General features: G+C 44.4%; 1 protein-coding gene across 1 annotated transcript in view; it reads left to right on the top strand.

The window, feature by feature from the left end:
• LOC130357387 (chymotrypsin-like elastase family member 1) overlaps nucleotides 1-22532 on the top strand; it is a 41014-nt gene that overhangs the window by 3455 nt on the left and 15027 nt on the right. The window contains exons 3-7 of the mRNA XM_056560080.1: nucleotides 3964-4064; nucleotides 7845-7970; nucleotides 10270-10406; nucleotides 11450-11595; nucleotides 12614-12763. Coding sequence (XP_056416055.1) covers nucleotides 3964-4064; nucleotides 7845-7970; nucleotides 10270-10406; nucleotides 11450-11595; nucleotides 12614-12763 — 660 coding nt within the window. The remainder of the gene's footprint in view (nucleotides 1-3963; nucleotides 4065-7844; nucleotides 7971-10269; nucleotides 10407-11449; nucleotides 11596-12613; nucleotides 12764-22532) is intronic.

Below are 22532 nucleotides of genomic sequence, written 5' to 3'. Positions count from 1 at the left end.
TGTAGGCATAGACTAGATGCGTTTCAGGGTATGTGAATAAACCCTTTCTTCAGTAGTCATAATTTAAACTGAACATGCTCGCATTTTATAGAAGCATGAATCCAATCAGTTGATTGCACATGTAAAACAATACCTGGATTAAAAGTATACACATATAAAACAAGATCTTTATTAGAAAATGGGTCGCAAGGAAAGCAAGAAGCAAAACTAATGTGAACAGAGAACAAAACCTATCGTTGCGGTCTCACAGAAAAACCGCAAACTAAATTCTTTAATTACAATGTGAACCATAACGTAAGGATATATATTTTTAGTAGTAAACCTAGGAATCAATCAAATTCAAAAGTAGGAACAAGCGGCAACCAATAATGTGAACACTGTTCTATTTTGTAAATATACAGATGGTGTTTGTGATATATGAAATGAGTATAACTTCAAATATGGGTGTATATAGACAGAAAAATATTAATAGAAAATATTAGTTAAAAACTATGGGAAGAAATACGTAGTATAAATACATGGTGTAACAGGTGTATCTGAAAATCTATACAACTAAAAGAAAAAACCAAGGACTATAACTAGTATGAACACCGTTCTAGTCAATACATGCACGGATGATGTTTATCTTATATAAAGTAATATTTACTCCTACGTGTTTAAACAAAATATTAATGTGGATACTAAATTTTGTATTGAATAGAATTATAATAGATAGAATGAATAAGGAATACAAAATACAAAAAAGATAAAAATAAAGATTAAAAAAAATTGAAATAAAAATAATAAATAAAAAATAAATGATAAATATAACAAGAATCTTCCCATCTTACCGAACAGTTTAAAGAAAAAAGCTATCCTGAGCCGCTCCTCCTCCAATCTTTGGAAGCTATAAAATGTCTAGATAGAAAATCTTTTTTGTTACTAAAGAAAAGGATAGCAAAAATGAGGAAGTCTTTGGGGGAAAAATTGCTGTCCCCTTTAGTAGTTCTTATAAAAAGGTTGAGAAAATAATAAACAAACACTGGCACTTGTTAAAATAAGACCGAGAAATCAGACATTCATTACCTCTGCACCCCCCAGTGGTCTTTATATATTTTTATTTTTAATTTTTAATTGTTTTATTTTTATTTAAAATTTTTTTAAATCTTTATTTTTATTTTTATCTTTTTTGTATTTTGTATTCCTTATTCATTCTATCTATTATCATTCTATTCAATACAAAATTTAGTATCCACATTAATATTTTGTCTATACACGTAGGAGTAAATATTACTTTATATAAGATAAACATCATCCGTGCATGTATTGACTAGAACGGTGTTCATACTAGTTATAGTCCTTGGTTTTTTCTTTTAGTTATATAGATTTTCAGATACACCTGTTACACATGTATTTATACTACGTATTTCTTCCCATAGTTTTTAACTAACATTTTCTATTAATATTTTTCTGTTTATATACACCCATATTTGAAGTTATACTCATTTCATATATCACAAACACCATCTGTATATTTACAAAATAGAACGGTGTTCACATTATTGGTTGCCGCTTATTCCTACTTTAGAATTACATTGATTCCTAGGTTTACTACTAAAAATATATATCCTTACGTTATGGTTCACATTGTAATTAAAGAATTTAGTTTGCGGTTTTTCTGTGAGACCGCAACGATAGGTTTTGTTCTCTGTTCACATTAATTTTGCTTCTTGCTTTCCTTGCGACCCATTTTCTAATCCAGATCTTGTTTTATATGTGCATACTTTTAATCCAGGTATTGTTTTACATGTGCAATCAACTGATTGGATTCATGCTTCTATAAAATGCGAGCATGTTCAGTTTAAATTATGACTACTGAAGAAAGGGTTTATTCACATACCCTGAAACGCGTCTAGTCTATGCCTACATCACTGGCTAAAACGCTATATCTGAACTGCATTTATACAACAAAGCGGTTCCTGCATAGCCGGTAACCTAAGGACTTGAGACCTCTTGATCAACTCCTGATGGGCCGTCCCATGATTGCAGCTTAACCAGCCTGGTGGATTCACTAAAAGAGATTTGGCGCATTAAGCCCGGGCGATTCTGACATCACACGCCAGCACCACGAGACTCCTCTGGTCACCGTTGCAGCCTCGACCTGCTACCAACAACGCTTGCCAGCGTGTACCCCTCTGGAGTCATTATCAGCCAGCGCTTACCGACTATAGAACATATCATCAGCGCCTGCCAGCGCTTCTACAAACCAGCGGTGCCTGAGCTGTCACTCTCCATCTAAGGATCAGTAACATTGTATACCAATAAGGCTGTTATCTGCAAATACTTTGTATCTATTGATTTACAATGGAGACCGGCTACAATTGTAACTAATTGTAACTAACTTTATGAACTGCTAAAGACCTCTTGAGCAGGATTGCAGTGAAGCAATAGAGCTATATGCAGTACTGTATATATAAGCATGCCAGTGATTAATTTTAATTCTCTTTGTTTTTATATTTATATTATATATATATATATATATATATATATATATATATATATATATATAACTCCAAAAAAGGAAAGCGGCACTCCAATGGCAGAAAAAAGGTGTATTTATTCACCCATCAAGTCAAATGCGACGTTTCAGCCTCACAATGAAGCCTTTCTCAAGCCTTTCTCACAATTTTTCTTTATATATATATATATATATATATATATATATATATATATATATATACCGTTTACTCCTCTCACAAAGGGCCCTTTGTGAGGTGGTATTCTTTTCATTTTATTATTTCTTTATTAATTAATAAAAATACATATTTTTAGTATAATTGAAGCATGATTCCTGGTTTTTTAATTATAGTCTAATATATTACATCTACTATACCTTCCTTGAGGTCTGGGTATTTTGTTTTTCTCCTAGATTTGTAAATTACTTCTATTAAAAAATCTTAATCCCTTCAGTACTTATTAGCTGCTGAATACTACAGAGGAAATTCTTTTCTTTTTGGAACACAGAGCTCTCTGCTGACATCTCTGGCCATTTTAGGAACTGTCCAGAGCAGCATATGTTTACTATGGGGATTTTCTCCTACTCTTCGCGGTTCTTAAAATTGACAGAGATGTCAGAAGGGCTTGTGATTAAGCAGAGAACGCTGTGTTCCAAAAATGAAAACAATTTCCTCTGTAGTATTCAGCAGCTAATAAGTACTGGAAGGATTAAGATTTTTTAATTGAAGTAATTTACAAATCTGTTTAACTTTCTGGCACCAGTTGATTTAAAAAAAAAAGAGTACCCCTTTAACACAAGCTCACTGTGATTTATTTATTTAAAATGAGCTTGTGCCGATTGTATCATTTGGACAACAATCCCATGGGCGATCGATCGGCCTGTGGCTGATTAAAGTCTTATGTATATGGCCAGCTTTACATGACAACAGCAGGGATTTTGATCCCCTAACTGCTGCCCTGCATTATTAAAGGGGTACTCTGGTGGAAAAAAAAAAATTCATATCAACCGGTGACAGCAAGTTAAACAGATTTGTGAATTACTTCTATTAAAAAAACGTAATCCTTCCAGTACTTATCAGCTGCTTATACTACAAAGTAAGTTTGGTTCTTTTCTGTCTGACCACAATGCTCTCTGCTGCCACCTCTGTCTGTGTCAGGAAATGTCCAGAGCAGGAGAGGTTTGCTTATAGGGATTTAATCCTACTCTGGACAGTTCCAGACATGGACAGAGGTGTCAGCAGAGAGCAGAGAGTCAGAGATGGGCTCTGCATATACTATACTTCTATTGGTATAAATGAGCAGGGGGTTTTGGAGAACACTCCATCATTCAGATCTACATTCTCTTGCACATCTGATATGTTCACCTTCACAATAGATTTGCTGATAGCCCATAATGTCACCAGGATGGTTAATGCCGAGAGGGCCATTTTATTACTGAATAGTAATAGTTCTGTTTCCTCTATGTAGATCTCTCTCCAGTATCAGTCCGGCAGCAGCTGGTACCACACCTGTGGAGGTTCCCTGATCCGTGCTAACCGGGTGCTGACCGCTGCTCACTGTGTGGACAGGTATTGTTTAGAAATGTTTATGGCATTTAATGCATATCAACCAGTCTGGCGTCCATTTTACACTGATAACAATAGACTGTTGCCACATTACACAAGTGAAGAAGAAAAAATGTATATGGCAATGACATCGGCCATGAAGAGTGTTAGGTTTCTATTAGTGTGGAATGTTGTTTTAGATTTGCTTGATTCCACTCTATTTACTATTGGGGACATAAAGGTCAGGAAAGTTCTCAGCAACTTTTTCTCTGTAGGAATTTGTAATGGTGTATTTGTCCCAGTCTCTCTATCTCTAGATATAGCATTAGGGCAGTTAAACTAAAAGGGTACTCCAGCCTATAACACTTATGCCCTATCATCAGCATAGGGGAGAAGTGTCTGATTGCAGGGGTCCAAGCACTGGGACCCCCATAATGAGAATGAAGACCAGAGTTTCCCATTGCTATAAAGCTGCAGGTTGTGAATACGCACTCCTCCTCCATTTATTGTCTATGGAACCTGCCAGAGATAGCTGAGTGCAGTACTTGGCAGCTCCCATAAATGGAGCACTGGTACTTATGCTCAACCCACCACTCCGTTTCCACAGGAGACTAGGGTCCCCATTCTTAAGATTGCAGGGGGTCCCAGAGGTCTGATCACCACTGTCAAACATTTAGCCCCTATCCTGTGAAAAGAGGGTAGCTATTAAGGACGAGGCCAATTTTCATTTTTGCACTTTCGTTTTTTCCTCTTCACCTCCTAAAAATCATAACTCTTTCAATTTTGCACCTACAGATCCATATAAGGGCTTGTTTATTGTGTCACCAATTGTACTTTGTAATGAGATCACTTATTTTATAACGTACTCTGTGGCGAAACAAGAAAAAACTTATTAGTGGGGTGAAATTAAACAAAAAGTGTACTTTTTGGTAAAAATGAAAGTTCATGTTTATTCTGCAGGTCCATACGGTTACAATGATTCCCAATTTATGTATGCTTTATTTTACTAGATAAATTAAAATTATAACTACATGCACCAAAATATGTTTAAAATTGTCATATTCTGACCCCTATAACTTTAAAATTTTTCCCCATATGGGGCTCTATGATGCTTGTTTTTTAGTTTTTAATGGTATCTGAAGTTGCCAAGAATGCACAATGTAGGAGTTTGATATTTTTTTTATGTGTACGCCATCTAACCTTGTATATTATTAGTTTGGACATTTACACATTTTACCATGCACTGACCATTGATCAGTGTTATCAGTGCAGTGCTGCTCCAGCTAGTTAGGCTCACTAGGATTAAAGGGGTATTCCAGGAAAAAAAAACTTATATATATATATATATATATATATATATATATATATATATCAACTGGCTATAGAAAGTTAAACAGATTTGTAAAATCTTAATCCTTTCAGTAGTTATCAGCTGCTGAAGTTGAGTTGTTCTTTTCTGTCTGAAAACAGTGCTCTCTGCTGACACCTCTGCTTGTCTCAGGAACTGTCCAGAGTAGGAGCAAATCCCCATAGCAAACCTTTAATGCTTTGGATAGCTCCTGAGACAAGCATAGGTGTCAGCAGAGAGCACTGTTGTCAGACAGAAAAGAACAACTCAACTTCAGCAGCTGATAACTACTGGAAGGATTAAGATTTTTTCATAGAAGTAATTTACAAATCTGTTTAACTTTCTGAAGCCAGTTGATGTAAAAAAAAAAAAAAAAAAAAAAAAAAATTTTTTTTCCTGGAATACCCCTTTAACCTTTTAAGGACTTAGGGCATACCTGTATGCCCTAAGCCCGGTCCCGGTGTGAAAAACGCCGTGACCCTGTATCACACCGGGTCGGTCCCGGCTGCTAACGATAGCCGGGACCCTGGGCTAACAGCTTTCGTCACCGATCGTTGTGACGCACGCTGTTAACCCTTTAGACGCGGCGATCAAAGTTGATCGCCGCGTCTGAAAACGAAAGTAAACGGTTCCCAGCAGCTCAGTCGGGCTGATTGAGAAATCGCGATAAAATTGCGATGTTCCGATCAGCTGGGACGCAGGCGGAGGTCTCCTTACCTCTCTCCGCGGCGTCCGATCGGGGATTGATTGCTCCAAGCCTGAGCTACAGGCTTGAGCAATCGAGCCCCTATCTGACTGATCCCTGCAAAGCTATGGCTTTGCAGGGATCAGCATAGGAGATCAGTGGGTGCAGTGTTATAGGTCCCTATGGGAGCTATAACACTGCAAAAAAAAAAGTGAAAAAAAAAAAGTTAACAAAGGTCATTTAACCCCTTCCCTATTAAAAGTTTGAATCACCCCCTTTTCCCATAAAAAAAACCTGTGTAAATAAAAATAAACATATGTGGTATCACCGCGTGCGAAAATGTCCGAACTATAAAAATATATCGTTAATTAAATTGCACGGTCAATGGCGTGCACACAAAAAAATTCCAAAGTCCAAAATAGTGTATTTTTGGTCACTTTTTACGTCCTGAAAAAATGAATAAAATGCGATCAAAAAGTCTGATCAATACAAAAGTGATACCGATAAAAACTTCAGAACACAGCGCAAAAAATGAGTCCTCATACCGGTCTGTAAGCGGACAAATAAAGTTATAGGGGTCAGAAGATGTAGTTATTATTTTTTTCCGAAGTACGACAATATCCAACCTATATAAGTAGGGTATAATTTTAACCGTATGGACCTACAGAATAAAGATAAGGTGTTATTTTTACCAAAAAATGCACTGCGTATAAATGGAAGCCCCCAAAATTTACAAAATGAAATTTTTTCTTCAATTTTGTCACACAATGATTTTTTTTTTCCGTTTCACCGTGGAGTTTTTGGTAAAATGACTAATGTCACTGCAAAGTAGAATTGGTGACGCAACCAATAAGCCATCATATGGATTTTTAGGTGCAAAATTGAAAGCGTTATGATTTTTAGAAGGTGATGAGGAAAAAATTAAAATGCAAAAAAGGAAAAATGCTGCGTCCTTAATGGGTTAATATGGGGGAGCTTTTAAAGAAAAGGCAGATTCTCTCAGGTTTTGCTCCCAGCATGGAGAAGAGACAGGTGTGTCAAACCTACTGGTACCAAGATGAACAAACATAGTGGTGTGCTAAGTGCCAGCTTCAGTGCCTGGCAGCTGGGGATGCTGTATGTTTGTTAGATGTTTGATGGCCTAGAGGCTATTTTTGAACTATTGTGAGCTGAGAGTTTTGGGGTTTTTTGTTTGCCTTGTATTCTTGTGGCTAGTTAAAGACGTATCCTACTGGGTTCATGGAGCTTCATGTGCCAACCATATTGACCCAGGACCTAGTATTTCCCTTGACTTTCAAACCCCAAGTTGTTCCAATATTTATTTTGGATTGGAGGCCTACTTTAGATTAAAATCTCAAATTTAAGGCCAGGTTCACACTACAGAATTTCCGAGAAGAATTCTGTTCTGAAATTTCACTCGGAAATTCCGGTGCAGCAGAGTTTCATTCATTGCTGGCAATGATATTCCACTGCACAGTGCACACCACAAAATTTTAGCGGCGGATATACCGATGTTGAAATTCTGACACTAAGAATGGACTTTCATTCCATTCTTTAGGTGGAATCTGCTCCGCAGACATTGTTGTCTATGGGGATGGCAATGTCCGCGTGGTCGGAAGCTCCGGCCTGAATTTTTCTGGCTGGGGCTTCGTATGTGTGAACCCAGCCTAACTCTCCACTTAACATAAGGTACAGGATTCATACACAGACTGGAAATAAATTGCTATCCAAATCACATACAAAATAAATGCTGTTGCTTCCTCTTTAACAGGGTTGTCAAATTCCGTGTTGCACTTGGAGACCATAACCTTAGTGTAAATGAAGGTACTGAGCAGATCATTGCTGTGTCCACTATAATCAAACATGCTAACTGGAATACCAATAGTGTTTCTGCTGGGTAAGAAAAGATGATATTGTTACATATTATTTCACTTTTTGTTGACTGTACCCATCATCTATGAATAAGAGAATGGACGAGATAACAGTTGTGTTAGTCTATGTTCATAAAACAACATTTCTGCTATTCTGCTCAAATTCTGCAAAGAAAAGTGGAATTCCTGCAGAATTTCTGTGTTTTCAAAACACACAGTCCCGCTTGAATTTAGTTTTACATTAACTTTAATGGGGCTCTGCACAGAATTCCGCAAAATTTAAAGCCATGTCTTATAATTTAGCGGAATCTCGAACGCAGAATTTCTGTGGCGACAGTGGAATCCTCATAGAAGACAATGGGCAGTAAAGACATTTTTTTTCACAGAATTCCTCCATTTGAACAGCTGTGCTACTGCATAACCCTGCAAGGACATTTAGGAACAATCTTTCTAAGGGGCTATCCATGTTTTATCAACTTTTAAAAAGAGCCCGATATGCTTCAAAAAACGCCAAGACCGCTAATTGGTTTCAGCAGTTACATGACTTCTCCAAAAGGAATACTGGGGTGTGGGCGGGAGCCTGATCATTTGGGGCGCTCTCAAAAATTTTTATAAAACATTGATTTACCCCTTTAATTGCCGACTGCCCTGATATTAAATGTCAATGGGCAACCAGCAAGTAGTTCAAGAGAGTCACAAATTATTATGCAATGGTGTATGTTAGTCCATGACTTCTACGTGTAGTGCAGGGTCTGCAGATGCAGATTCATTTAGAGGTCCAAACCTCTAAATGAATTGGCTGAATCCAATGGCTGCAGGACTTTACCCTCCCTCCTTAATATGAATGGCTTGGCCTTCTGCATCTGTGTTTTGTCCCAGCACTGTTGATTCAGTGCGCGTGTGCAGCCCTTTGAATCCACATCGCTGGCAGAAGACTTGGGGCTTAATAAAGAAGCTGATGTGGCTGGTAAATACTGTGCTGACAACACTGACAATTACCACATAGGTATCACTTTAGTTTACAAGCAGCTACATCCTGTATATACTCGAGTATAAGCCTAGTTTTTCAGCATGATTTTTCGTGCTGAAAACGACCCCCTCGGCTTATACTCAAGTGAACTCTCCGCCTGTCAATCCCTTCTCAGTGGTCTTCAACCTGCGGACCTCCAGATGTTGCAAAACTACAACTCCCAGCATGCCCGGACAGCCATCGGTTTTGAAACCTCTGGAGGTCCGCAGGTTGAAGACCACTGCGGCCTTCGTCATCATCCAGACCCCCCTTTTGTTTTGTACTCACCTCCCCTCGGCGGCCTGTGCATGAACGTCCCTGTGCATTGTCGTCAAGGCAGCATCACTAGTCCGGGGCAGGCCCGAAGTGCGGAGAAGAGGGCCCCCCGGTGAAAATAGGCAGCCCCGGAACGACTAACCCTCCCCGGACGGTCCCTGCAGCATAGATGGCCCGGACCAGCTCACCCTTCCTTCCCGCCGAGGGGAGGTGAGTACAAAACAAAAGGGGGGTCTGGATGATGACGAAGACCGCAGTGGTCTTCAACCTGCAGACCTCCAGAGGTTTCAAAACTACAACACCCAGCATGCCTGGACAGCCATGCTGGGAGTTGTAGTTTTGCAACATCTGGAGGTCCGCAGGTTGAAGACCAATGATGAAGGGATTGACAGGCGGTGATGATGAAGGGTGGGGGGATGATGACGAAGGTTGCAGTGGTCTTCAACCTGCGGACCTCCAGAGGTTTCAAAACTACAACACCCAGCATGCCCGGACAGCCATGCTGGGAGTTGTAGTTTTGCAACATCTGGAGGTCTGCAGGTTGAAGACCACTGATGAAGGGATTGACAGGCGGTGATGATGAAGGAGGGGGGGTCTGGATAATGACGGAGGTCTGGATGATTACATGGGGGGATGATGTATTTCCCACCCTAGGCTTATAACTTTTCCTGGGTTTTTGGGGTGAAATTAGGGGCCTTGGCTTATATTTGGGTGGGCTTATACTCGAGTATATACAGTAACACTTTCAGTAGCTCAGGTCATGTCCATGTCCATGGCACTGACCGATTTCCTTAAAGACCCACCAAGATACATTTATTTATAGCTTAGTGCTGCCATTTTCCTTCACATTATAATTGCTAATAGAGTTTTGCCTAAAATGTAAGAAATATGGAAACTAAATCATTTATCAGTTTACCATGTATTGACAGGTAAGTACATCTTCTCATGGCTCTAGATAACTAGTGAGAGCCTAAGAACTGCAGGAAAGAAAACATTATTACTTGGAATGTAAATTTTTCCTATTGTCTTTCTCCTTTCAGTTTCGATATTGCCGTCCTCCACCTGGCTTCAAGCGCCACCCTGAACAGCTATGTAAAACTGGCTACACTCCCAGCTGATGGCCATGTCCTGACCAATAACTATGATTGTACCATTACCGGATGGGGAAGAACTGCCAGTGAGTTCTACACGAGGCTTAGATTAGATACTGGGGATTTAGAATTTTTTGTTATTGATTCTCCCAACTTATTGTGGATCAGAATTCCAGTTACTTAGTACATTTGCAAACACCCAAATTCTGTACAATGCAGACTTACAACCAACTATGGTTTCCATATGACCTCTTCAGATGGATTCAAATGTTTGTCACAGCTGAAGAATATAATGTGTACGTAATTACTGGTAGAAATAATTTGAGCCATTATCCTGTTAAAAGGTTTGTCTGGTATTTTTTTTTACCTATGGACTCAGACTGTCTAATAACACACACAAAAAAAACGTATATATACTGTACCTTCCTCACTTCCTCGTAGCCTCCAATATCGTGGCCCAGTCTTTGCTGAACTTCCTCTTCACGAAGCTGCAGACATGACGTAGTAGGCATCACATACAGTACTGTGGGCAGTGATGGGCTGAGGGGCACTGCAATGTCACATCTGCCCCTTGTTGTATAAGATTTATTTGTGTCATCAAACAGTCTGAGCCCATAAAAATTACTAGACAACCCACTATTTCTAGACATATGTCATTTCTATAGAGTCCTATCAATTTGCAGTTCTGTTTTTGTACTTGAACACCATCTCTAAATTCATAAAAATGCTCTTATATTGGTGCCAGTTTAGTGCCAAGCACACTGTTTGAGCCAATCATGGACCTTAATTAGAACATTCAAACAACATGTAGATCAGTGTTTCCCAACCAGTATGCCTCCAGCTGTTACAAAACTACAACTCCCAGCCTTTGGCTGTCTGGCTCGTGCTGGGAATTGTAGTTTTGTAACAGCTGGAGGCACACTGGTTGGGAAACACTTATGTAGATATGTTCAAACCTGTGGTGCTGTATGGCAACAGTGTTAACCACTAAGCTGCCGCTCTGTGATGTTTAAGAACAAATGCCTAGCAAAAGTGTTTCTGCCTTGAGGACAAGTAATTTATCTATAGAAAAGTCATTTCATTTACATTTCAAAGTATAATATCATTTTGGTTTGCTTTATTTTCCTAGCTGGTGGCTCTCTGCCATCCATCCTCCAGCAGGCCCCCTTGCCCGCCGTTGACCATGCCACCTGCTCTTCCAGCTCCTACTGGGGTAGCACTGTAAAGACCACCATGGTGTGTGCCGGAGGTAACGGACAACAGGCTGGATGCAATGTAAGTTACCCCTTTACCCTTTTTTTTTTTTTTTTTTTTTTTTATTATATCCAATTTTATCATCCATGAAAGAATAGAGTAGATTGTAAAGAATTTGAAATATGATTTATTATGTTTCCCATGAACAGAATAGAGAATTCTAATACAAAGTGTTTGTACACTTTTTTGCATATAGTAAGGGTCCTTATAGACCGCTAACCGATATGAGGGCCAATCTAATAGACGCTCATTAAAAGAAGCCACACAAAAGAAACTCAATGAAATCACTAGATTTATAACTTCTATTGTGTGATACTAGATGGTAACACGTTTTTTCAAGTGCCTCTGTACCCTCTCAACTATAGGGCTTTACCTCCTTGAGCTATCTTAGCCATATAGTTGGTATGTTTTCTAAGGATTGGGGGTATTAGTTTGGTATTCTAACTATGGAGGGCGCACAGGACCTGAGAGACCCAACAGCTCCTCCGTCACATAAGAATACATAAGTACCAGGAGACACTAGTAATATAAATGGTACATTGTAGGAGGTAACCTGAGGTAACAGATTTTGTGGGTGGGACCCAGGAGCCCCAGGAAATACACTTGAACCAGCCTGTCTAATTTTAATTATAATGAAACACAAAGAGGCGCTCCATAGTGAATGACCACCAGCGGATGCTTACCGCAGGAGGTGAGTGAGATTGAAGGTTCCGTCCGTAGCCTTCCTGCTGGACAAGGACAAGCAAATAGGAGACTTCTATTTACTTGCCTAATTTTAATGTCTAGTAACTAAAAGAAGGTAAAATGAAAAGATAATGTAGTAGTATTTGAAATGTAATGCATTTTACATGGCTCCAATGAAGAATCATAATATAGTTTTACAAAACCTTATATTCGTGTATAATTTCGCTGTTGGGTGAAGGCAGCATAGTCTGCACCTATTCATGGTACAAATCATTCTTTGTAAAAGCTAATTCATGTATTTTAAAAGGATCCATCTCATAAAAATGTAATGCGTATATCAACCTTTTCTTTTTAGGGAGATTCTGGTGGACCTCTCAACTGTGCTGTCAATGGTGTCTACCAAGTCCATGGTATTGCTAGCTTTGTGTCTTCCCTTGGATGCAATGCTTACCTCAAGCCAACAGTGTTCACCAGGGTGTCTGCTTACACCTCCTGGATCAACAACGTAAGTTTACTAATTCTAATAGGAAAATAGATCTAGCAGTTTGCCCCCAAGCCTTGTTGTTTTATCACAGACCTCATTTATTTATTACACAGTTTTATACAGTGAGCCCCCGACCTACGATGGCCCCGAAATACGATCATTTCAGCATACGATGTCCTCTCAGAGGCCATCGCATGTTGAAGGCAGCATCAACATATGGTGCTTTTGTATGTCGGGGCCATCGCATAAACGGCTATCCGGCAGCGCAGACTGCTTCAGCTGCACCAGATAGCCGTTTACGGTGCCCTGTGTGGTCCGCTGACGATCACTTACCTGTCCCCGGCGCTCCGGACCGTTCTCTTCGGGATCCTCTGCATTGTCGGCGCTCTCCATCATCGTCATCACGACGCTGCGCACGCCGTCCCGTCATCCAATAGGAGCGGCGTGCGGAGCGACGTGATGGCGGCGACAGAGAGCGAGGATGCCGGGGAAGCAGAGGCCTTACGCGTCAACAGCCATGGAAGGCGACATCCAGGGCAGCGGTGACGGTCTGGAGCAGCGGGACACGTGAGTATAACCTCCAATACCAGTGGTCTTCAACCTGCGGACCTCCAGATGTTGCAAAACTGCAACTCCCAGCATGCCCGGACAGCCGTTGGCTGTCCGGGCATGCTGGGAGTTGTAGTTTTGCAACATCTGGAGGTCCGCAGGTTGTAGACCACTGTCCTATACTTTGCATTGCCCGGATCCCTCAACATACGATGGTTTCAACTAGAGATGAGCGAACTTACAGTAAATTCGATTCGTCACAAACTTCTCGGCTCGGCAGTTGATGACTTATCCTGCATAAATTAGTTCAGCTTTCAGGTGCTCCGGTGGGCTGGAAAAGGTGGATACATTCCTAGGAAAGAGTCTCCTTGGACTGTATTGCCCTTTTCCAGCCCACGGGAGCACCGGAAAGCTGAACTAATTTATGCAGGATGAGTTATCAACTGCCGAGCCGAGAAGTTTGTGACGAATCGAATTTACTGTAAGTTTGCTCATCTCTAGTTTCAACAAATGATGGTTCATTTGGAACGGATTACCATCATATGTTGAGGGACCACTGTATTCTGCAATAAATGTGTCCAGTCTCCAGGCTTATTCCAGTCTTATTTCCCCATTATGTTATGCTCAGACAGCAGATTTTATGTGGAATGTCCTACCAGGAGATTTCCAACTAACATTGCGCAAACAGTCTATTCTGTTGGCGCTAGAACCGCTCAGAAATGCATCGTCTTTGTAGATAGTAATACATTTCTGAGTCGATTCCACAGAAAGAATGGACATGTCATTTTTTTCTGTTGAGGCCAGTATTGGAATTTCCTCTGCTGCTCAAATTCCCCCATGTGTACAGTGCATGACAATCCAATTGAAAACAATGCGACTCTGCTGCAACTGAATTTCTGAACTGAATTTTTCCACCATATTACACTAGTAAATTCCACCATGTGAACATAGCCTTACAAGCACATAACCTATCCAATTACACATGCTTCTGGAAAGTGTCAAGACTCTGGAGTACTTAAAGGGGTTCTCCGCCCCTAGACATCTTATCCCTTATCCAAAGGATAGGGGATAAGATGTCAGATCGCGGGAGTCCTGCTGCTGGGGACCCCAGGGATCTCGGCTGCAGCACCCACCTGTATGGCTTCCAGCAACGCTGGAGGCTTCAGATCCCAACCACAATGGCGGAAGAGCGTGAAGTCACGACTCCGCCCCGTGTGATGTCACGCTTCGCCCCCTCAGTGCAAGTCTATGGGAGGGGGCGTGGCGAGGGAGGGGACGTCAGTCTATGGGAGGGGACGTCACGCTCTTCCGCTATTGTGGTCGGGATCCGAAGCCTCCAGCGTTGCCGGAAGCCGTACAGGTGGGTGCTGCAGCCGAGATCCCGGGGGTCCCCAGGAGTGGGACCCCCGCAATCTGACATCTTATCCCCTATCCTTTGGATTGAATGCTTTTGTGATAGTTAATGTTTATATATTTTTTCCTTTTTAACACATTTGCAATATTAGGTTTAAATTCATTTAACACCCAAGTTGATAAACAAGGATAATTGTTGTAGTGTTTGAAAAATTATAACACATGAATACTTTTGATTCATGAAAACATTTTTAAACAAACAAGTCTAAACCATTTTGACTCACAAAACTAATTTCTTTATCTCAGAGTTTGTGTGACACAATTGGCTAGTGCGACACAAAAAAACGTGCGACAGAAAAAAAAACGAAATGTGCTACAGAATAGTAAATAAACCTGAAAAAAAAAAAGACGAGTGATATTGAGATCTCTCCAGAATAAACACTACGCTCTTAATAAATCAGGGCCAATGTGTGTGGGTATATATGTGTGTGTGTGTTTGTGTGTATGTGTGTGTGTTTGTGTGTGTATGTTTCAGCATCACGTCCAAACCGCTGAAGATATTGACATGAAACTTGGCACACATGTTACTTATATGTCAACAACAAACATAGGATACGTAATTTAACCCTTACTCACCCCTATTTGCCAGGGTTGGGGTTTTTGTTTAAAGTCCCATACAAGTCTATGGGAAATATATGTTACTGCATAACTTCCAAACGGCTGGAGATATTTCAATAATACTTGGTCACATATTACTTTTATGTCCACTTAAAATATAGGATAGTTAATTTAACCCTTAACCTCTTAAGGACCCAGGACGTTCGGGGACGTCCCCGCACCCTGGGCTTTAAGGACGTCCCCGTACGTCCTGGCGTTTTCCGGTCCCTGCCGCGCGCCGGGCAGAGATCAGAATGGCATGTCTGCTGATATCCTTCAGCAGGCATGCCGTGCAAATGCCGAGGGGGCTCCCGGTCACGCAAGCGATTTTCGGCGATTTGGGTCATTCGGGTCACTTGAGAGCCGATGACCTGGAAATAAATGGTGATCGGCGGTGTACAATTCACCGCCAATCACCTGCCGTTGCTGGGGAGCGGTGACAATACTGTCACTTCCCCAGCAACGCTGCTATTGGCTGGCGATCGTCCAGCCAATAGCAGAGCAGCAGAGGAGGGGTTAACGGTCCCTTCCCGCTGCTGCACCCGCTCTTTTCGTTCAGTCAGCGGGTGCAGCAGTGAGAAGAAGCCGTGGATCCCCCCTCAGAGCTCCGAAGACCCCTCACGAGCCGTAGAATAGGGAGAGCTGATTGCAGGGACAGGTAGGAGTAAATAAGTGAAATAAAAGTTTTAAAAAAGTTTTTTTTTTAAAGTACGGAGACGCCGCCAGGCGAGGCCACGCACCCCCCATGAGAGTGACCCAGTGGCCGACACTAGTACGAGTGGCAATGCCGCTCATAATAGGAGTCTGACCCCCCAGACAAGTGCACCGGAGCCCCCTTCCAATGACCCTGTCTGGAGCCCCCCAGAGGGTTATCAGCCATGGATTTCAGAGTTTGTTGGCGACTCAGGAATCCGGATTGACACGGCTGGCTTCACTGATCTGGACTTTTCAAAGTTTTTTTTCAGTGACAGCCTGGTCAATCACATGGTGGAGCAAACGAACTTGTATGCCCAGCAGTTCTTTGCCCACCACCCCGATTAATTTTTGGCTATGTCCAATGAATGGCGCGCCATTGATGCAGCGGAAATGAGGACATTTTGGGGCCTCATGCTGCATATAGGCCTGGACAAAAAACCAAGTGTCCGTCATTACTGGAGCGGGGACGTCCTCTATCAGACCCCGCTGTCACGATGCCGGCTGGCAGGTAGTGGATCCTCTGTGCCAGAGAGGGATTGGCGTGGACCGTGGTAGTGGATCGGTTCTAAGTCACTACTGGTTTTCACCAGAGCCCGCCGCAAAGCGGGATGGTCTTGCTGCGGCAGTAGTGACCAGGTCGTATCCACTAGCAACGGCTCAACCTCTCTGACTGCTGAAGATAGGCGCGGTACAAGGGAGTAGACAGAAGCAAGGTCGGACGTAGCAGAAGGTCAGGGCAGGCAGCAAGGATCGTAGTCGGGGGCAACGGCAGGAGGTCTGGAACACAGGCTAGGAACACACAAGGAAACGCTTTCACTGGCACAATGGCAACAAGATCCGGCGAGGGAGTGAAGGGGAAGTGAGGTATAAATAGGGAGTGCACAGGTGAACACACTAATTGGAACCACTGCGCCAATCAGCGGCGCAGTGGCCCTTTAAATCGCAGAGACCCGGCGCGCGCGCGCCCTAGGGAGCGGGGCCGCGCGCGCCGGGACAGGACAGACGGAGAGCGAGTCAGGTACGGGAGCCGGGATGCGCATCGCGAGCGGGCGCTACCCGCATCGCGAATCGCATCCCGGCTGGAGACGGTATCGCAGCGCACCGGGTCAGTAGAGCTGCCCGGAGCGCTGCGGTAGCGAGAGAGAAGCGAGCGCTCCGGGGAGGAGCGGGGACCCGGAGCGCTCGGCGTAACAGTACCCCCCCCCCCCTTGGGTCTCCCCCTCTTCTTAGAGCCTGAGAACCTGAGGAGCAGACTTTTGTCTAGGATGTTGTCCTCAGGTTCCCAGGATCTCTCTTCAGGTCCACAGCCCTCCCAATCCACCAAAAAGAACCTTTTTCCTCTGACCGTCTTGGAGGCCAGTATCTCTTTCACTGAGAAGACGTCAGAAGAACCGGAGACAGGAGTGGGAGAAACTAATTTGGGAGAGAAACGGTTGATGATGAGTGGTTTAAGAAGAGAGACATGAAAGGCATTAGGAATACGGAGAGAAGGAGGAAGAAGAAGTTTGTAAGAGACAGGATTAATTTGGCACAAGACTTTGAAAGGACCAAGATAGCGTGGACCCAGTTTGTAACTGGGGACACGAAAGCGGACATATTTAGCGGAGAGCCATACCTTGTCTCCGGGAGCAAAAATGGGGGGAGCTCTTCTTTTCTTATCGGCAAACTTTTTCATGCGAGATGAAGCCTGTAAAAGAGAATCTTGGGTCTCTTTCCATATGGTGGAAAGATCACGAGTCACTTCATCTACAGCGGGCAAACCAGAGGGCAAGGGAGTAGGGAGGGGGGGAAGAGGGTGACGGCCGTACACCACGAAAAATGGGGATTTGGAGGAAGATTCAGAGACTCTAAAGTTATACGAGAATTCGGCCCATGGTAGAAGATCTGCCCAATCATCCTGGCGGGAGGAAACAAAATGTCGTAAATAATCACCCAAGACCTGGTTAATTCTTTCTACTTGTCCATTGGATTGAGGATGATATGCAGAAGAAAAGTTTAATTTAATCTTGAGTTGTTTACAGAGAGCCCTCCAGAATTTTGACACGAATTGGACGCCTCTATCCGAGACTATCTGTGTGGGCAAGCCGTGAAGACGAAAAATGTGTACAAAAAATTGTTTAGCCAACTGAGGCGCTGAAGGAAGACCAGGAAGAGGGATGAAATGTGCCATCTTGGAGAATCGATCAACGACCACCCAAACAACAGTGTTGCCACGGGATGGGGGTAGGTCTGTAATAAAATCCATACCAATCAGAGACCAAGGCTGTTCGGGGACAGGCAGAGGATGAAGAAAACCAGCGGGCTTCTGGCGAGGAGTCTTATCCCGGGCACAGACAGTGCAGGCTCGCACAAAGTCCACGACATCCGTCTCCAGAGTCGGCCACCAATAGAAGCGAGAGATGAGTTGCACAGATTTCTTGATGCCTGCATGACCTGCGAGATGGGAGGAGTGACCCCATTTGAGGATTCCGAGGCGTTGGCGTGGAGAGACGAAGGTCTTTCCTGGAGGAGTTTGCCTGATGGAGGCTGGAGAAGTGGAAATCAGGCAGTCAGGAGGAATGATGTGTTGCGGAGAGAGTTCAACTTCCGAGGCATCCGAGGAACGAGAGAGAGCATCGGCCCTAATGTTCTTATCGGCAGGCCGAAAGTGAATTTCAAAATTAAATCGGGCAAAGAACAGAGACCACCTGGCCTGGCGAGGATTCAGCCGTTGGGCAGACTGGAGATAGGAGAGGTTCTTGTGATCGGTGTAAATAATAACTGGAAATCTTGATCCCTCCAGCAGATGCCTCCATTCCTCAAGTGCTAATTTAATGGCTAGAAGCTCTCGATCCCCGATGGAGTAGTTCCTCTCCGCCGGAGAGAAGGTCCTAGAAAAAAAACCACAAGTAACAGCATGCCCGGAAGAATTTTTTTGTAGAAGGACCGCTCCAGCTCCTACAGAGGAGGCATCAACCTCCAATAGGAAGGGTTTAGATGGGTCAGGTCTGGAGAGCACGGGAGCCGAAGAAAAGGCAGACTTGAGCCGTTTAAAGGCGTCTTCCGCTTGAGGAGGCCAAGACTTGGGATTGGCATTTTTTTTGGTTAAAGCCACGATAGGGGCCACAACGGTAGAAAAATGTGGAATAAATTGCCTGTAATAATTGGCGAACCCCAAAAAACGTTGGATAGCACGGAGTCCGGAGGGGCGTGGCCAATCTAAGACGGCAGAGAGTTTGTCTGGATCCATTTGTAGTCCCTGGCCAGAGACCAAGTATCCTAGGAAAGGAAGAGATTGGCATTCAAACAGACATTTCTCTATCTTGGCATAAAGTTGATTGTCACGAAGTCTCTGAAGAACCATACGGACATGCTGGCGGTGTTCTTCTAGATTGGCAGAAAAAATCAGGATATCGTCCAGATATACAACAACACAGGAGTATAAGAGATCGCGAAAAATTTCATTAACAAAGTCTTGGAAGACGGCAGGGGCGTTGCACAGGCCAAAGGGCATGACCAGATACTCAAAGTGTCCATCTCTAGTGTTAAATGCCGTTTTCCATTCATCCCCCTCTCTGATGCGGATGAGATTATAAGCACCTCTTAAGTCCAGTTTGGTAAAGATGTGGGCACCTTGGAGACGATCAAAGAGTTCAGAGATGAGGGGTAGGGGGTAGCGGTTCTTTACCGTGATTTTATTAAGACCGCGGTAGTCAATGCAAGGACGTAGAGAGCCATCTTTTTAGGACACAAAGAAAAATCCGGCTCCGGCAGGAGAGGAGGATTTACGGATAAAGCCTTTTTTTAAATTTTCCTGGATGTACTCCGACATAGCAAGAGTCTCTGGGGCGGACAGAGGATAGATTCTGCCCCGGGGTGGAGTAGTGCCCGGGAGGAGGTCAATAGGACAATCATAAGGCCTGTGAGGAGGTAGAGTCTCAGCTTGTTTTTTGCAAAAAACATCCGCAAAGTCCATATAGGCCTTAGGGAGACCGGTTACAGGGGGAAGCACAGAGTCACGGCAAGGGGTACTGGGAACCGGTTTTAGGCAGTCCTTGAAACAAGAGGGCCCCCAACTCTTGATCTCCCCAGTGGACCAATCCAGGGTTGGGGAATGGAGTTGAAGCCAGGGTAGTCCAAGGAGGATTTCGGAAGTGCAATTGGGGAGGACCAAAAATTCAATCTTCTCGTGATGAGGTCCGATGCACATTAGAAGGGGCTCCGTGCGGAAACGTATGGTACAGTCCAATCTTTCATTGTTTACACAATTGATGTAGAGGGGTCTGGCGAGACTGGTCACTGGGATGTTGAACCTGTTGACGAGAGAGGCCAAAACAAAATTTCCTGCAGATCCGGAATCCAAGAAGGCCATAGTAGAGAAGGAGAAGGCAGAGGCAGATATCCGCACAGGCACAGTAAGACGTGGAGAAGCAGAGTAGACATCAAGGACTGTCTCACCTTTGTGCGGAGTCAGCGTACGTCTTTCCAGGCGGGGAGGACGGATAGGACAATCCTTCAGGAAGTGTTCGGTACTGGCACAGTACAGGCAGAGATTCTCCATGCGGCGTCGTGTCCTCTCTTGAGGTGTCAGGCGAGACCGGTCGACCTGCATAGCCTCCACGGCGGGAGGCACAGGAACGGATTGCAGGGGACCAGAGGAGAGAGGAGCCGGGGAGAAAAAACGCCTTGTGCGAACAAAGTCCATATCCTGGCGGAGCTCCTGACGCCTTTCGGAAAAACGCATGTCAATGCGAGTGGCAAGATGGATGAGTTCATGTAGGTTAGCAGGGATTTCTCGTGCGGCCAGAACATCTTTAATGTTGCTGGATAGGCCTTTTTTAAAGGTCGCGCAGAGGGCCTCATTATTCCAGGATAATTCTGAAGCCAGAGTACGGAATTGTACGGCGTACTCGCCAATGGAAGAATTACCCTGGACCAGGTTCAACAGGGCAGTCTCAGCAGAAGAGGCTCGGGCAGGTTCCTCAAAGACACTTCGAATTTCCGAGAAGAAGGAGTGTATAGAGGCAGTGACGGGGTCATTGCGGTCCCAGAGCGGTGTGGCCCATGACAGAGCTTTTCCAGACAGAAGGCTGACTACGAAAGCCACCTTAGACCTTTCAGTAGGAAACTGGTCCGACATCATCTCCAAGTGCAGGGAACATTGGGAAAGAAAGCCACGGCAGAATTTAGAGTCCCCATCAAATTTATCCGGCAAGGATAGTCGTAGACCAGAAGCGGCCACTCGCTGCGGAGGAGGTGCAGGAGCTGGCGGAGGAGATGATTGCTGAAGCTGTGGTAGTAGCTGCTGTAGCATCACGGTCAGTTGAGACAGCTGTTGGCCTTGTTGCGCTATCTGTTGTGACTGCTGGGCGACCACCGTGGTGAGGTCGGCGACAACTGGCAGAGGAACTTCAGCGGGATCCATGGCCGGATCTACTGTCACGATGCCGGCTGGCAGGTAGTGGATCCTCTGTGCCAGAGAGGGATTGGCGTGGACCGTGCTAGTGGATCGGTTCTAAGTCACTACTGGTTTTCACCAGAGCCCGCCGCAAAGCGGGATGGTCTTGCTGCGGCGGTAGTGACCAGGTCGTATCCACTAGCAACGGCTCAACCTCTCTGACTGCTGAAGATAGGCGCGGTACAAGGGAGTAGACAGAAGCAAGGTCGGACGTAGCAGAAGGTCGGGGCAGGCAGCAAGGATCGTAGTCGGGGGCAACGGCAGGAGGTCTGGAACACAGGCTAGGAACACACAAGGAAACGCTTTCACTGGCACAATGGCAACAAGATCCGGCGAGGGAGTGAAGGGGAAGTGAGGTATAAATAGGGAGTGCACAGGTGAACACACTAATTGGAACCACTGCGCCAATCAGCGGCGCAGTGGCCCTTTAAATCGCAGAGACCCGGCGCGCGCGCGCCCTAGGGAGCGGGGCCGCGCGCGCCGGGACAGGACAGACGGAGAGCAAGTCAGGTACGGGAGCCGGGATGCGCATCGCGAGCGGGCGCTACCCGCATCGCGAATCGCATCCCGGCTGGAGACGGTATCGCAGCGCACCGGGTCAGTAGAGCTGCCCGGAGCGCTGCGGTAGCGAGAGAGAAGCGAGCGCTCCGGGGAGGAGCGGGGACCCGGAGCGCTCGGCGTAACACCCGCTTTACAGTATGGCGATGACACGGAAGCGGTACGAGGCGATTCGGAAATGCCTGCATTATGCAGATAATGTGGCATGTCCGCCCCAAGGTGATCCCGCCCATGACCGGCTTTACAAAGTGAGGCCGGTCATCGATCACTTTGGGGCAAAATATTTGGAGGCCTACGTACCGCTAAGGGACCTCTCGGTAGATGAGTTTCTCATCAGTTTAAAGGGGAGACTCGTCTTCCACCAGTATATTCCCTCGAAGCGAGTGCGGTATGGCGTGAAGCTCTATAAACTCTGCGAGAGTACCTCCGGGTACACTTGCAGGTTTAGAGTATATGAGGGACGAGATTCCAGTATTGAACCCCCAGATTGTTCCCCCACTCTGGGTGTAAGCGGAAACATCGTTTGGGACCTTATGCACC

This window comes from Hyla sarda, chromosome 2 (genome assembly GCF_029499605.1).
Source record: "Hyla sarda isolate aHylSar1 chromosome 2, aHylSar1.hap1, whole genome shotgun sequence".
Taxonomy (NCBI): Eukaryota; Metazoa; Chordata; class Amphibia; order Anura; family Hylidae; genus Hyla; species Hyla sarda.
The sequence above is the reverse complement of the archived record's forward strand: the minus strand, read 5'-3'. Positions and strand labels throughout refer to the sequence as shown.